The 14,546-nt window shown below is 48.3% G+C and overlaps 1 protein-coding gene across 1 annotated transcript in view; it reads right to left on the reverse strand.

Annotated features, from left to right (window-relative positions):
* Positions 1 to 867: 867 nt before the first annotated feature.
* Sdccag8 (SHH signaling and ciliogenesis regulator SDCCAG8) overlaps positions 868 to 14,546 on the reverse strand; it is a 194,145-nt gene continuing 180,466 nt past the window's right edge. The window contains exons 17-18 of the mRNA XM_038348697.1: positions 9,296 to 9,422; positions 868 to 1,177 (exon numbers count right to left, since the gene is read on the reverse strand). Of these exons, the coding sequence (XP_038204625.1) occupies positions 1,148 to 1,177; positions 9,296 to 9,422 (157 nt within the window). The 3' untranslated portion in view covers positions 868 to 1,147. The remainder of the gene's footprint in view (positions 1,178 to 9,295; positions 9,423 to 14,546) is intronic.

Below are 14,546 nucleotides of genomic sequence, written 5' to 3' on the forward strand. Positions count from 1 at the left end.
TTCATGGTATACATAAAATAGAAGGACAGTTAAAATATGTGACAGCTTTATGTCTAGCATATCTGATGAACTCAGAAACTTCTGACTCAGAATAGAAGCTCTGTTTGCGGCTTGCACCTTTGATGCCCCAGAGATGAGGATGGCCTGTGCATTGTCATGGCACCACCTCCTTGGCCTATGCTGCACGATGGTGAGGGGCACAAACCAGACTTGTGCTGAGAGCCTGGGCTGCTGGCTAGGAAAGGAGATGATGTGGGCTTGTCCCACACGCAGCCGTGCCCTAGAGTTCATCCCACTCAGACACCACGATCATCTCAGCAGTCATCATTTTTTTTTTTTTTTGTGGTGCTGGGGAAGGAACCCAGGGCCTCACACAAATTGAGCAAGTGTTCTGCCACTGAGCTAAACCCCAAACCTTCCAGTGTCCATTTGTATTCCTCTAAAGCATTTGAGGGCTTGACTGTATAGTAGAAATACTATTTTAGACTAAAAATATGATCTGTGTACAGATATTTGATATACTGTTAAGTAAATTTTCTAATTTCACATACATTTGTTTTTAGGCTCCTCTCAAATAACTGCTATTGAAGACTAAAATCTGACACCATCGAGCCAAAGATGCCTTTTTGGGGGGAAGTGGGAGGGGGCTGTTTTATGTTGTTCAGCGTGTTTCCTGAGTGCACAGTTGGATGGTGACTACTGGATGCTGGCTAAAGGTGTGCATAATCTTCATATCACACAGGGAAGAACAGTGGATGGCAGCAGGAGAGGCGCTCTTCAGTACACTTGGGCTGACTTATAACCTGTGCCTTTGGTGTGTTTTGTCTGTCACTGCTACAAGATGAAAAGGAAACAGAACAACTCAAATCTTTAGAGAGGTCATTTTATTAATCCTGTGCATACTCTAGAGTAGACAGCGGCTTGAAGTTGTTTTGAGCACACACTCCAACTAGCCCGAGCCAGTTCATGCTGAAGCACTCCCCATCTGTAGCACAGGGACAGAACCATGGCATGAGGACCAGTCCCCCTGCAGTCCCAGGTGGTGTCTCCCTGGGGAGGTTTTGGTGCACTGTGGCACATTAAGTACAAATCAGATGAATGTACATATCTCTTTGTAAATCATTTATTTCACTCTGTTTCATCCAGGTCAGCAATCAGATTGTGGCATGCTGGGTAACTGGAAAAAATGATAATAAAAAGTAAGTTTAAATAGCTCATGGGTATTTGTTTTCTCATTTGCTAGTTTGGTCAGCTGTTATTGCTGAAGTTTTGGAGAAAAGGTTCTTGTTGCTAAAATGTGGAAATCATATGTAGCTGACTGTATTGAAAATTTATGCCTCACTCCTTGCCACTAAAGACTAAAGAAAGCCCTTTTTGTGTTTAAGTATCAGGCTGTGTACCTCTAATGCTTTTCTTCTGAAAGCAGCCTGTACTCCAGGCCTGTGTATACCTTTACCTAAGAAGAGTTGACATTATGACAATGTCAGCTATTTGTTAGAAACAGATCTGACATTACAACGGGCTTTAAAGTAGGGGAAAATTAGAATGTCAGCCAGTCTGTTACGTACAGCTTCTTGTAACATACATAAATGCCTTTTTACATATTGGCGCCTCACCCACATGTTGGAAGGTGTGGCCCATGATACTGAGGTTTCATTTCTAAGATTTTGCACTTTTTGGTATAGGGAGAACCAGGAGTTGGGAAAGTGCTGAACACCATTCCCCAATGACTATTCTGACTTTGCACACGAGTTCATGCTATGCTAAGTATATCAAAAATCTATTTCTGCAGTGCCTTTAGTGGAAGACGGCCAGCTACAGTGCCGTGCGAGTTTGAGGAGGGTTGTCTGTGGTGGTCCTAGAACTGCAGTTTCCACCAGGCCAGAGCCCACCCACCTGCGTGACCAGATCTAGAGACCAGGCCAGAGCTCTGCTGCCTGGTGGAAGCCATGATTACATGTTGGGGATTTCTGAGTTGTTGGAAGCCCAAGTGAGACATACTGGAAATACACCCCCCTTCCTTCCTTGGGAAAAAAAAAAATCATGTGCATTTCAGGTAGATGTATGAGTACCATGGTAGTGAATTTCATTAACTGTTAATGTGAGTGGTTTCCACACAGGGAATGCAGGTGGGGCTGTGGCAAAAGACAAGATCATTTCAGGATAGCATAAGGTTAAAAAGATGAGAAGCTTATCGGAACTTGTGGGAGCTCTGTTCTCAGACTGTTCTAGAGGGGTCCTTGGAACATCTGTCAGGCACCAAAGCCTGCCACCAACTGTAGTAAGCAGACAGAGGGGCTTCCTTAGTGCTGACACTAGGCCTCACTTAGCAAGCAGATACTGATTCTGAGAGTGACTTGCTGGGATGCCCTCCTCAGTGCTCCGAGGATAGCCAAATAGGACAGGCTGCCTGGTATCCCGGGTCCCTAGACATTGGGGCTTTTAACCCAAGAAAGTGGGTGACTGAACAAGGATCAACACAGACCATTTCAGAAGACAGAAATGAATGCACTTGGACAGAAAATCCCCACTTGACTGCAGACAGTGGCATAGACTCCTGTGGCAGGATGCCCAGCTCCAGCAAATACATTTCTCAGTCTTCTGAGTGCTTGTGGCTCCAAGATCATCTAGTGATGTGTCATCCCTGGGCTCCCTGTTGACTCTAGCCTGCTCTTCTGACTGGGGACAATCTCCTGTGATGACACAGTATGAAGCAAAACAGGAACACATGAAGTCCCCAGCTCCTGGAGGTAAGGGGCTGTCCCTCTCCCATCAGCGCTCGCCTCCACTTTGGGTAGACACTGCCTCCTTACTGCCAGTGCACATCTTCTTTAAGCCTTGTACTCTGGTGCAAGGTAACTATTGGCCTGAGTGTAGCACTGCCACACTGTCTACTAGAGGGACATTTTCAGTGCTGCCTGAACTCTGCAAATACCCAGAGTCATAAAAATGTGAGTTACTACCACTATCTGATATATCTGCCATCACTTGTCGGGGTGTTACTGGTGTGTATCAATCCAGAAGAGAAGATGTGTGTCAAGGGAATATTTTTAATTTGGAACTTCAGCTTGAGCCTTTAACAGCCATCTCCCCCTCCTGCCACCTCACCTGTTACCATGACCCCTGCTATGGCGCCCCTGGGAATAGAAAGACATCCCTTTGCTTTCCTGGCTGCAACCCGATGTTCCTGACCCACGTGCTTCTTGTCACTCTTAACTCCTATCACAGCCTTTCCCCCAAAACTTTGGGTTTTATGCCTAATTTATTTCTGATATTTACTTTAGACTTGGAGTTTAGGAAGCATGTTGCGTAGGGCGACCCAAACTGTTGTCCAGTTGGCTGTGCTTTAGGGTCCTCACATTCTGTTTGTAGTCTCGGCTGCCATTTCCGTTTATTTCTTTGCCTCACCCCAGTCTCTTAAGTGACTGGCCCACAAGTCTTTGCCCTTTCACCCCAGTGTCCTACAGCCTTCCAGTTCAACACTGTTTTTGGCTTTCTCTGTGCTCTTTATCCTATGTGGCCATGTCCACAAACATTCTTTGTCTATGCCTCTGGCAGTGGGCATCTACTTTTAAAAAGGTGGACACTTCCTCAGTGGTCCTTCCAAGCTTGTTCTGAGGTGACAGAAGTACACCAGGCCCCAGGCTCCTCTTTGTGGCTGGCCTTCCCTTCTGGTGCTATGGGATACTCATGTGCTCTGCTTTCCCAGCACGCCACATCTTTGTGCAGTATTCCTCCATCTTTCTGGGAGGCTATGAAATGACTTCTGTATAAGAGCCCCATGGTCCTGCTGTGATGTTGACAATAACTAAACTTCAGTAGCACCTGGACTGGGCTCCAGATGGGACCTATCCTATATTTGAAGTGAAGAGCTGAGATCTTAACCTAGGCATGTGACCTCCAAGTACAGATCCTACCATGATTCTCAAGGCCTGCTTTGGCACATCATGAATCACTGAGAAACATTATAAAGGGCAAGATGGGCTGCAACCCAGAATGGATCAACCTAGACAGAGAATAAAGGCTATGTGCTATAGATATCAGTGGGTTATAGCAACGAAGGACACCTAGCTTAGCAAGTAGTAATGTCCACAAAGCTCACAATTCAGCAGTGCCTCCAGATCCCGGAGCAGTCTCCCCAGCGCAGGCCACGGCTTCTGCTAGGAAGCACTAAGGCAGCAAGTCACAAGTCACCACAGACCAGCACTGACTCCTTGCTGGCCACTTTTCTGGGCTTCTGAGGATAGCTACGTTTCCCTTCCACAGATGCTCTGGCTCTGCCACTTCTGCAGAAGCCAGAGCAAGAAGAAAGCAGGATGAAGAGGCTGCACCTCTGTGGACAACTCTGTGCTGGGCTCTTGTAGGAGTCATTCATCTACAGAGCTCTTCCTTAGGTCAGTGTTGGCTTCTGGGTCCTAACTACTTGTTCTGCACAGGGGCAGGTGTCTGTGTTATGGGAATCATATTTCCATGGGAAATACATTTTAAGAATTCCCAAAGGACAGACAGTGTCACCAACAGCAGGGAGTGGAGCCTCTGGTTGCCTCGTGTTTGAAAGTGTTAAAGATGAAGACAACATTGACATTTGGGGTTGCAATGTGACGGAATTACAGTCTTTTAAAGGCAAGAACCACTTATCTCCACTGCATGTAATATTCAGTGTTTCGTTCACTTGTCTAATTGGATTAAAATATTTAGCTCCCTTTAAAAACTCGATTGTGAATTTATATTGCGAAATGTAATGTCTAACTCAGAAAGCAATAAGAGGAGAAAATGCATCAGAAGCAATATAAAATTCAACATTTTTCATCCACTGCTCCTATTCTGGAAGTAGGCATTCTTGGACAAAGGGAACTGTTAGAAGAGCCTGCCGTAGATGGAGTCTGCTACACTTTTCAGTATTAATGACGCACACGGCGCCTACATGAACAACCAGGCTAAGTGCGTGCAGTTTCAACTGCTTGGGGAAGTATCTGTGAGGGTTGCAGACCCTTTGTTAGAGATGCAGCCTGGGGTCTTATGTCATTCTCTTAAAAACACCCAGCAGCAGGCAGTTAATGACATCTTAGCTGCATATGTTCAAGTTGATTTAAAAAAATATGCAAGTCACTTTGGTTGACAGTGTCTTGTACACAGTTTTGAAAGAATCAGGGCAAACTTTAACAGAGTCAGTTTTTATTTGAAAAATATTTTCTGGGAATGTATCAGTGTTTATTTTTGAGACTGACAATTCGGGTGAAAATCAGGATAAAAACAAAAAAACAATTTGGTTGAAATCAAATTGTTTGTTTTCATCTATTTAGAATTCTTTCCAAAAAATCCTGGTTTAGGAGGAGGTCTTGTAATTTATTGTATTTAGTGTATTTTCTGTTCTTTCATAAGACACCATCTGTCTTGCAGGTAGTCAACTATGTGGGCCCTGAAGTCAGCTAGGCAAAGCCCCTGAGCTCTAGGAAGGACAAAGGAAGAGTGACCACCTCTAGGTCCCACTTCGGCTACCAACTCCCTACCAGCCAGTGGGTCTGGGCCGCCCTTGCTTGAGCTGCCCCCTCCAGCTTCCATCCTGTGTCTGCTAGTTACAGGCAGGCCTCTCCTCCCCTAGAATCTGCCTCGTGTGCTTGTTTTCAACTCTATCCAATGAGTCCTCTGATGTAATGAGATAATGTCGATGATCTTGAATATAATCACATATGGCTGCTGGATCCATGCACAACTTTAAATCAAATTAGAAAGTACATTTGCTGCCAAGAATGCTTAAAAGTCATAGGGCCAACTGATTAACCACTGACACGGCAGCTTCAGACTCTGTTTTCTAAACTGTGAGTGATTCATAAGAAGGGACCCAAAGGGAATCCCTCTCCAGACTGAATGCTGAGGACTGAACAGGCAGCCGGCTCAGGGTGGCAGCTATTGGTGGGTGCCAGGCAGCTGAAACCAGAGTCATTACCCAGAACTCCCAAACTCATCTTGATGGGAGAACAGCTCTCCAAGTAGACAGACCATTTGTGTTTTCTTCCCTCTCCCAGACCCAAGAACAGACTCTCATTTCCTCACCAGCTGGCCCCACCCTTCCTGGCCAGATGTCCGAGTCTCTGGGCTTGGGCTGCTGACCCCTGACCCTGCTGCAAGCTGTCAAGCCTTGCCTAGTCCCCAGGGACCCATGACCCTCACCCACAAGCCAGCTCCACACTACTACTATGGTAATTCTGGCTCTCCCCAGCTAGGCAACTCTGCCAAGGAGAGGGCTGGTGCAGGCTGTGAGAGGACTCGGGCTACTGCCAGGATAAGATCAAGCTGGAGTGGCCCTGCCCACACAGGTGGTCAATTGATGGCTTTCTAGAGGTCCTTTTCTAAAAGTTCCTCCCAGTGTGTGAGTCAGGAAGTTCAATCCTGAGTCAGGTGCGCACTGCAGCTGGACAGTGACTCTCCTGCCACGCAGCTGTGTGAGGTCTCCAGCCGGAAGTGGCATTGCACAAGGTCACAACCAGGACTGGATTCCTCCATGGACATGAAGCTGTGTGTGACTCGGAATCTAAACAGAAGCCATTTAGAATAACCAAGGCCCCGAAACAAGGCATTTCCTGTTGGGAGCCCACCACTCTTCCTCTGCACTGGCCAGGGCTTAGGACGTAGAGCCAATCTGAACAATGTGCCTAAACTCCCAAGCAGCTGTCTGGTCAGAAAATGCTCACTCTCTTTTGGGTACTGAGCAGACAGAGATTTTCAGAGTTTGACATGCAAAATTAAGCTACTGAGCTTAATTCATCCAGGCTGAGAAAATAGAACCCTTCACCCTTCACCCTCACATCGCCACACTGCACACAAAGGCAGCTGCAGGCCTCATGCCCAACAGTCCAGCTGTTCCTTCCAGAGTCCTCTGGAGCCACTTCCCCTACCAGTTACAGAGTCAGCCAAACTTTGGCCTTCTTACTTCAAGGGTTCCTTTAAAAACTCAGTTTATAATTCATGTTGACTTCAAGACAAAAATGCATCCCAGAGGCTACCAAGTGCCAGCACACAGAGATCACTGCAACACTTGTGCCAAAAGGGTAGACTGTGGGTACAGAGCTGGTAAAGCCATACTGGTGTCTCTAACAGCTCCCAGCATTTGGAGCTGGGAGCCAACATCACCTCTGCCAAATATCTTTCATCTTGGTCATCTTAAAATAACTTCCAAAGATAGAATTTCAATCTAAAAAGCGCCATCAGAAATGCTCCAGATAGGTTGGTATCAGAGAGCAAGGGGCAGACAAGTTATTTCTGTTGCCACTGGTAAGGGAAGAAAGACTTTTTCCAGGAATATTTTCTTTTAAAAGTGTTCCATGCAAATTCTGCAATGAATTTTCATTTCTCAGACTTTTTATAGCCCAGGAAAAGGCTTCTAAACATCTCTGTTAAGACCTGTGTGCTGTAAAGAGAGCAGATAGAGTCCAAAGGCCAAGGTCATGTTAGACAAAGGTCTAAAGTCCAGAGAGAAGGCAGGCTCATTTATGCCATGGATCCTGGTCCTTTATGACATGCAGCAGAAACCCAGTCACTAAAAGTGGCTCTGTTGACTTTGGACTTTGATTAGGCAGTTCTCCCTCAGATCTGCCCGCACACCTGTATTTATCACCAAAATCAGGCTACTCAGTTGAGAGATGGCCTCAGCATTGGGCACAGTTAAGAAGGTACTGACACCTCTGGCTCTATAGGACCTTCTCAGGAAGGAGAGAGGGTGACCTCAAGTGTGGGATATTTGAGCCTACTAAGTCCTTGAGGTACCAGTGAGTACTATCCCAATACATCCAGATTTCCTAATTTCCATGGTACTCATGGACAGCTCAGAGAACCATGGGTGACTTGGCCAGTGTCTTCAAATGGAATTGCTTCTGGCTCTAGAACCAAACTAAGACATCCTTTGTTCCTTTCCAGTTACCCCAACAGCTTATAAATGGAGGCTTCCAGACAGGATGCCCTGGAGAGTTAGGGATCACCAGAATCAATCAATCTCTCTCTCTCTCTCTCTCTCTCTCTCTCTCTCTCTCTCTCTCTCTCTCTCTCTCTCTCTCTCTCTCTCTCTCTGTGTGTGTGTGTGTGTGTGTGTGTTTATACACATTCAAGACACAGTTGTCAGTGTCTGGTCTGATCCCACTGGCCTATAACCCTATAAATCCATATTTCTACTCATTGCCTAAGTCCTCTGCCTGGTGTCCAATTTGGCTCCTTTACAACTGTGAACTCTGAGCAATTTATAAAGGGACTGAACAAGCTGAGTGTCAGGATTATCAGATCAAGGTCATTTTGAATGGAGAAGGAGAAATGGTCTTTCATCCCTACCACTTCTAATGCTTCCCCACTAATCAGGCACATGCCATGTGAAGTCCCTTAGCGCCCTCGCAGAGCACCTTGCTGCAATCCCAGTTAAAGGCAGAAGCCACCTTTACAAGTCCAACAGCCACCTTTTTATCTTAAATTGCTTGATGGGTGGGGAGAACCCTCTCTGTCTCCGGTGTAAGGAGAAGATGCTGAGAAGAACAGGAGTTTCGTTTCGTGCTGCCCATCCAACTCACCTGGACTCTTTTCCGTCATTATCTAACCTGAGTGGGAACAGCTTGGGCTCTGGAGTCAGACTTAGGTTCCATTTGTTGTGCCCCTATTTGCTAGCTGAATATGCTTGTTTGAGCCTCAGTTTCCCTATCTGCAAAATGGAGACAATAATATCAATTGTGCTGGCTTGCTTAACTGGGCAGTGAGTGCATGTTCTAGACAGCGGGCTTCTAGGCTCTGCCATGCTTCCCCACCCCAGAGCCACTGCTACTGAATTTACTCAATTGGGAACGGACTTCTGACTCCATAGGAACACCTCTTCCTTCCAGGGCTGAAGTCCTCCAGTCCCCAGGGGCAGTTCACAGCTGTCTCCACATGTTGGGCCTGACCACTGCTGCTCCCACACCCCTACTTTCTCTGTCTTCCCCAGCAGTGTTCCTGCATGGTGTGGCTGGGTGATACATGTGCCTAAGGCTGCTGGGAGACAAGCCTCAGCTCATACTTCTCTATGCTCATTCCAATTGGCAGGCCTGCTCTCCCATCTTATGATCTGACCCATGAGATCAGCAGGGATTTGGGCCTGTTACAGGGGAAGGAGAGGGCTCCTGTGTGCTGCCCTATCCTTGAGCTGCAGTGGGCTTTGTGCTCTCTCATGGTCCTGAGCTGCCCTGAACCTGGCCTGCAGTGGTCCCTGTGTGTATTCCCACTCTGCACTGAATACTCGGTACTTGGTACAGTTCATGTCCTATGTGTCCTCGCACCCTACCTGGGCTCGCAGACGGTCCACCTCCTCTGACAGGTTCTGTCGCTCCAGGAGAAGCTGATTCTGCTTGTTGAGCAACTGCACCAGCTGCTGGGCTGTGGCCTGGCCGTGCTTATCCAGCTGCCTGAGTCTGCAGAAAAGAATTGGAGACAGGTTCTGGGGGCTGGTTGTTTGGAGAGCACAGAGAACAGTGAGAGGTGTCAGCTCCATCAGTTATGTGTTAATATGCCAGCACTATGCCGGAATACTCGAGGAGGAAATGGCTTACTTCGGCTTATGTATTTTTAAGTTTCAACCCATGATTAGTTCCCTGCATTGATCCCACAATTAGCTGTATGGCTCTGGGTCTGTGGCAAGGCAGTTTCTCTTGTTTAGGTGTCTGTGATAGAAGTTCGCACTTCAAGGAGGATAGGAAATGGAGAGGAAGCCAACGTCAGGATCACACCCACAACAACCCAACTTCCTCCCACTAGGTTCCTCCCTTTAGCATAGGGGCCTGAGAACAAAGCCTGCAAACAGAAACCGGGAGATGGGCAGACAGTTAAGATGGAACCTTAACTGTGTGCATAGCTGTGGAAGCTCTGAGAGTGTAAAGACATGCAAGTACAGGGTAGCAAGAGACTAGTTAAACAGCAGTCCCCTCAACATGTTCTTGAAGTTGGGTATAGAAAAAAACCTGAGGACTTAGACTCATAAGCAGAGGTTAAAACAACAACAACAAAAAAAAAAAAAAAAAAAAAAAAAAAACCCTGCGGGTTCTAAATGCCTGCATTGTTCATCTGGGAGTGGCTGGGGCAGACTGCTGCCCTGGCTAGGGATGGGGTGATGCTCCAGAAACACTGAACTAAGGACTTTCCATTCTAACCTCTGTAGCCATAGGCTATGGCACTGCTGACCAGATGTCTTCAAAGATCCTAAATTTGTCCTTCTGCTGATAGGCTCTCCTCCCCAGACTTGCTAATTCACACCAGCCATTATCCTCATCCGTCCACAGACAGCCCAGGCAGTCACACGAGCACACGTGCCCATGGAAGGCAGCTTTGCGTTATATTTAGAGTGGAGTTGCCGCCCAGAGCTTCTCTGGAAAGAAAGGCACAGTGCAGTCTTCCTCGGCCCCCAGGGGTGGAAGCAGAACTGCTGAGTGCGGATGGCACAAGCTCCATGTGCATCTCAAATGCCAGGCTCCTACACCTGGTAGCCCAGACATGCGGCTGCTGACCTGGGGGCGCCTCTGCAGGCTCTCCTCAGTGGTGCTTCTGGTGGCTCCAGTACAGGGGCATTACAGAACCACACCTTAAGGCCTTGAGACATTTTGTTTACTAAAAATGTGATAGTATCTGGCTATAAGCAAAATGTATATCTGGAAATCTGGCAATAGTCTAGTATTTTACGAGTGCGCGCGCGCACACACACACACACACACACACACAAACACCACAAAGCATGGTGTAACCTTCCCCCATCTGCCTTTCTCTGAACACACAGGACCGGGCCGCAGTCACTGTTTCCTAGTCCCAGCCCCATCACCTCTAGCCAGCACTCAGTAAGTCCCCTGCCTCCACTCACACTGGGGCAGGGGTTCTCAGCTGGGGCATCCTACCTTGCCTGAGGAGAACACGGAGGAGAGGACAGTGCACTGCGCATCAGTGCTCCCCCCAGGCTTCCGTGGTCCTCTTCTACTGTTCTGATGATGGGAGGGCCAAGGGGCCTACCTTGGCTTCCTCCCCAGTGACCCCATCAAACCTGAGCTCACTGCCCATTAAGGGTTTCCTGCCTGCGTCGTGCCACATCCTTCCTCTGCTCTTGGAGAAGGAACCAGCATTGGGAAGCCCATAGGCTTCCACTCCAACACAAGGTCAAAGGGCAGGGGTTTCAGTGGGGCCAGTCTCTGTGCTAATCCAAGGAGGGGACTGACCTGCCTGCAGCTTGGGGTGGGAGGCGCTGCTGCCTGCAGTCTGTTGACACAGGCACACATCCCCTTTCCTTTAGCACTCTGCTCTGCTGGAGGCCTGGAGTGACTCCACAGGGCCACTGACAGCCTTGTTTTTCTGAGAAGCAGTTAACTGTTCCAGTCAGCAGCTGAGAAGCACCATAGGGAGCAGCAGAGCTGTGGAGCCCCAAGGTAGCTTCCCTCAGAGTAAGTCCTATTGAGGTAGTGGCTTTTGGAACAAGTGGGGCAGGACATGATGTTTATGAGCAATCTGGATGTTTATAAGCCTGGAGTGGAGGTGGCAGTCCACGCAAGACAGAATTAATGCTGAGTACAAAGGCTTCCTGCATCGGCACCCATGGAGGAGGGGTGAGGTCCTGAGGCTAAAACTTGGACCCCTCCCTCCTGGAAGGAGGCATTCCTCTACCCAGGCCTCTCTCTGTTGCTCAGGCTGGTCTCAAACTCACTGGTTCAATGTTCAAGCCATGCTTCTGCCTCTCTCTTCCTCCCAAGTAGTTTTTGCTCTGACCACACACCATTGCACCAGACTTGGCTCTTGTTTCAAACCAACTTGATCACTCTATGCAGCTGGTCTCGGATATGATTTTCCTCCATTAAAAAAAAAAAAGTGCCCCTTTCTGTTTTGGGAGCAGCCACGATATTGCCACTCCATATACTGCAAGGAAGCCAAACTCAGAAACTGAAAAACACCCCAACTGCACATTTTCTGAAAAAGTATAGACAGAATTTAGAGAAAAGGGGTCTGTTGAGGAAACCCCCTCTGGAAGCTCTCTGAAGGCACACCACCCTGTATCCCTGGAGAACGGACTTGTATTAATTTGAAAGTTGTTTTAGAAACATTGCCCAGCCAAGCACGCACTGGACACTACAGCAGGGCTCTATCACAAGGAGCAGGCTCTTGGACAGTTCTATAGACAAATAAGACAAATGTCACTGCAGTCATTTTTTGATGACCTAACCTGACAACTAGTTATTCAGTTGTAATCCTCTGCAGGACCGTCGAGTCACCGTGCCCATTTTACAGATGGCAAAACTGAGCGTGATGAGTTAATTAACTTGCATAAGTCCTACCTGTACCTGGCAGATCCTGCAGTCAAATGCAGGCAGTGCCTACTTGGCTATCTCCCCAAGCCCACCAAGCTTTGGGGAGCCCCTCTCCATGCTCTTCAGCTCTGCGTGGCTGTGATGAGATCAATGACTGGAAAGAGGAAGGTTTCAGTTCATGGTTTCCTGGGTTTCAGATCCCAGGAGGAGTGTGCAGCATGGGAAGTCACTCTCCTCCCGGCAGTTAGGAAGCAGACAGACAAGAGGGGCCAGAGTCCCGTTCTCCCCACAACCTGACTTTTCCCAGTAAGCTTCACTTCTTAGAGGTTCTGCCACAGGCTGGCCCGACGGTGGCAGTGCTAAGGTGACCCTGCCCTCAGCAGATGTGCTGTGACCTGTGAAGAGACAATTGTACCAAATCAGATGTGAACTCAAACAGGGGCCAAGGTCAAGATGGCAGATGTGTGGTCTGGAAAGGCACAGGCCACACCCAGCACTCACTGTCCCGGGCGGTATGCTTATGCTGTGCTCTCACAATTCCATGAGCTAGGAGCAATAAGCCCACTTTCAGGATGAGCAGACAGAGGCAAAGGTAGTTCAGTCACCTGGCTAGCAGGCTGTAATATGAAGAGATGAGCGGTACTAGTCTGTCAGGGGCCAAATAGCCCCTCAGCCTTTGGCAACTCCAGCATTTTCTCTCACTGGGGTGTCTGCGCAGGCTCACCCCTGCCTTCTGCTCCCCTCTCCTCAGTGGGGTGTCTGCGCAGGCTCACCCCTGCCTTCTGCTCCCCTCTCCTCACTGGGGTGTCTGTGCAGGCTCACCCCTGCCTGCTGCTCCCCCTAAGTGGCAAGAGCTTCTTTCAGGTCTCGTTCCTGTCTGTCATTTTGACACAAGGAGGCTTTATGGCTTTAGCGTCTCCTCACAGTGTGTTAAATAGTGACGGGAACAAGAGGGGAGCTGCTCTGAGGCCTGTGCAGATGTGGTTGGAAGGCAGCCCTTCCAGGAAGGCACCTCACAGGTGCAAGCCACACTGGGGCTCCATACTGCCAGGAAGAGCCACGAGCTCTCAGGACAAAGACCTTACTTGGTTCAGTACATCTTCTCTAGGCTGCTCTCTCGCCCTAATAATGTGTGGTCATTTTCCCCTTGTTCCAGGGACCTGTAGCACCTGGGGACTGAGGCTGTCAGAGAATGACTGTTCCATGAGAAAGGACATTTTTTTTTTTTTAAACCAGGTAGGTGCTCATGTGCCATCTGGGCCACATGGCCCCCACTTTTGGGACTTGAGTGTGTAGAACCACCACCGCTGGGGGCAGCAGCCACCTATGCCAAGTCAGGGCACAGGCTCCCTTCAGAGGCATCTCCAGGAATTTCAGGTACGTAAGGGACAGCAAGTTTCATGACAACAAAGAGGCCCCAGCTTCTAAAAGTAAAAATGAAGATGAAAGTTATAGGAGAGCCCCGTGTGCTGGTCTCAGCCACACTACAGGGACATTATTGGAAACAGCACTTTTGAAAGCTATGCACGATTCCATGATGAGATGGAGCAAGTGGGCTGGGAAGTGCGCATGCAGACGAGCAGCAGGGCAGGCTGCCAGCTGGGGCCTGGGCTGCAGACCTGCCTCTGCTATGAACACTGTGAGAGCTAGCGAATGCATACACTTGCGTTTCTCTGTTGTTTATGAGATGGGGATATATGTGTAGCATGTGAGCTGGGAGGTCTAAAATCTAAAGACTGTTTAGATGCCTATCCCGCTCCAAGCTGATACTGGCTTTCCGCCAGGGGTCACCATCCATGTCCTGCACACAATTACACTGGGTGCCTCCCACGGACAAGGTGGTGGAGACTTTTGTTTGGTTTTGAAAGGCTGGTGTTTTGTTTTGTTTTGAGTTTTTGCTGCAGTGGTTCTGAAATGCTCTCCTTCCCTGTGAAGATTCTGACGGTTCTTCCTTCCTCTTCTTTAGATACACATTCTAAGAAAGTTTAGATCCACACTTTCCCTGGGAGAGGAGTGTACTCATACAATGAAGGACATTTTCCAAACATACGGATCTTAAAAGTGTGAATGTTTTAACTGTAGATGTGTCTGGTTCTCTGCTCCTAGTGAGGCTCTCCCATTGACTGAGCACCGTGGGGCGGGGTTGTGAGCACAACTCTGGCCTCTCCTGTGTGGAGGAGCAGCGGAGGGGGTAGACCCGCAAGTCCCTATACTCCCCAAAATTGGACTGATGACCAGTGTTTCGAATTGCTCAAACAT

Source organism: Arvicola amphibius, chromosome 12 (genome assembly GCF_903992535.2).
Source record: "Arvicola amphibius chromosome 12, mArvAmp1.2, whole genome shotgun sequence".
NCBI lineage: Eukaryota > Metazoa > Chordata > Mammalia > Rodentia > Cricetidae > Arvicola > Arvicola amphibius.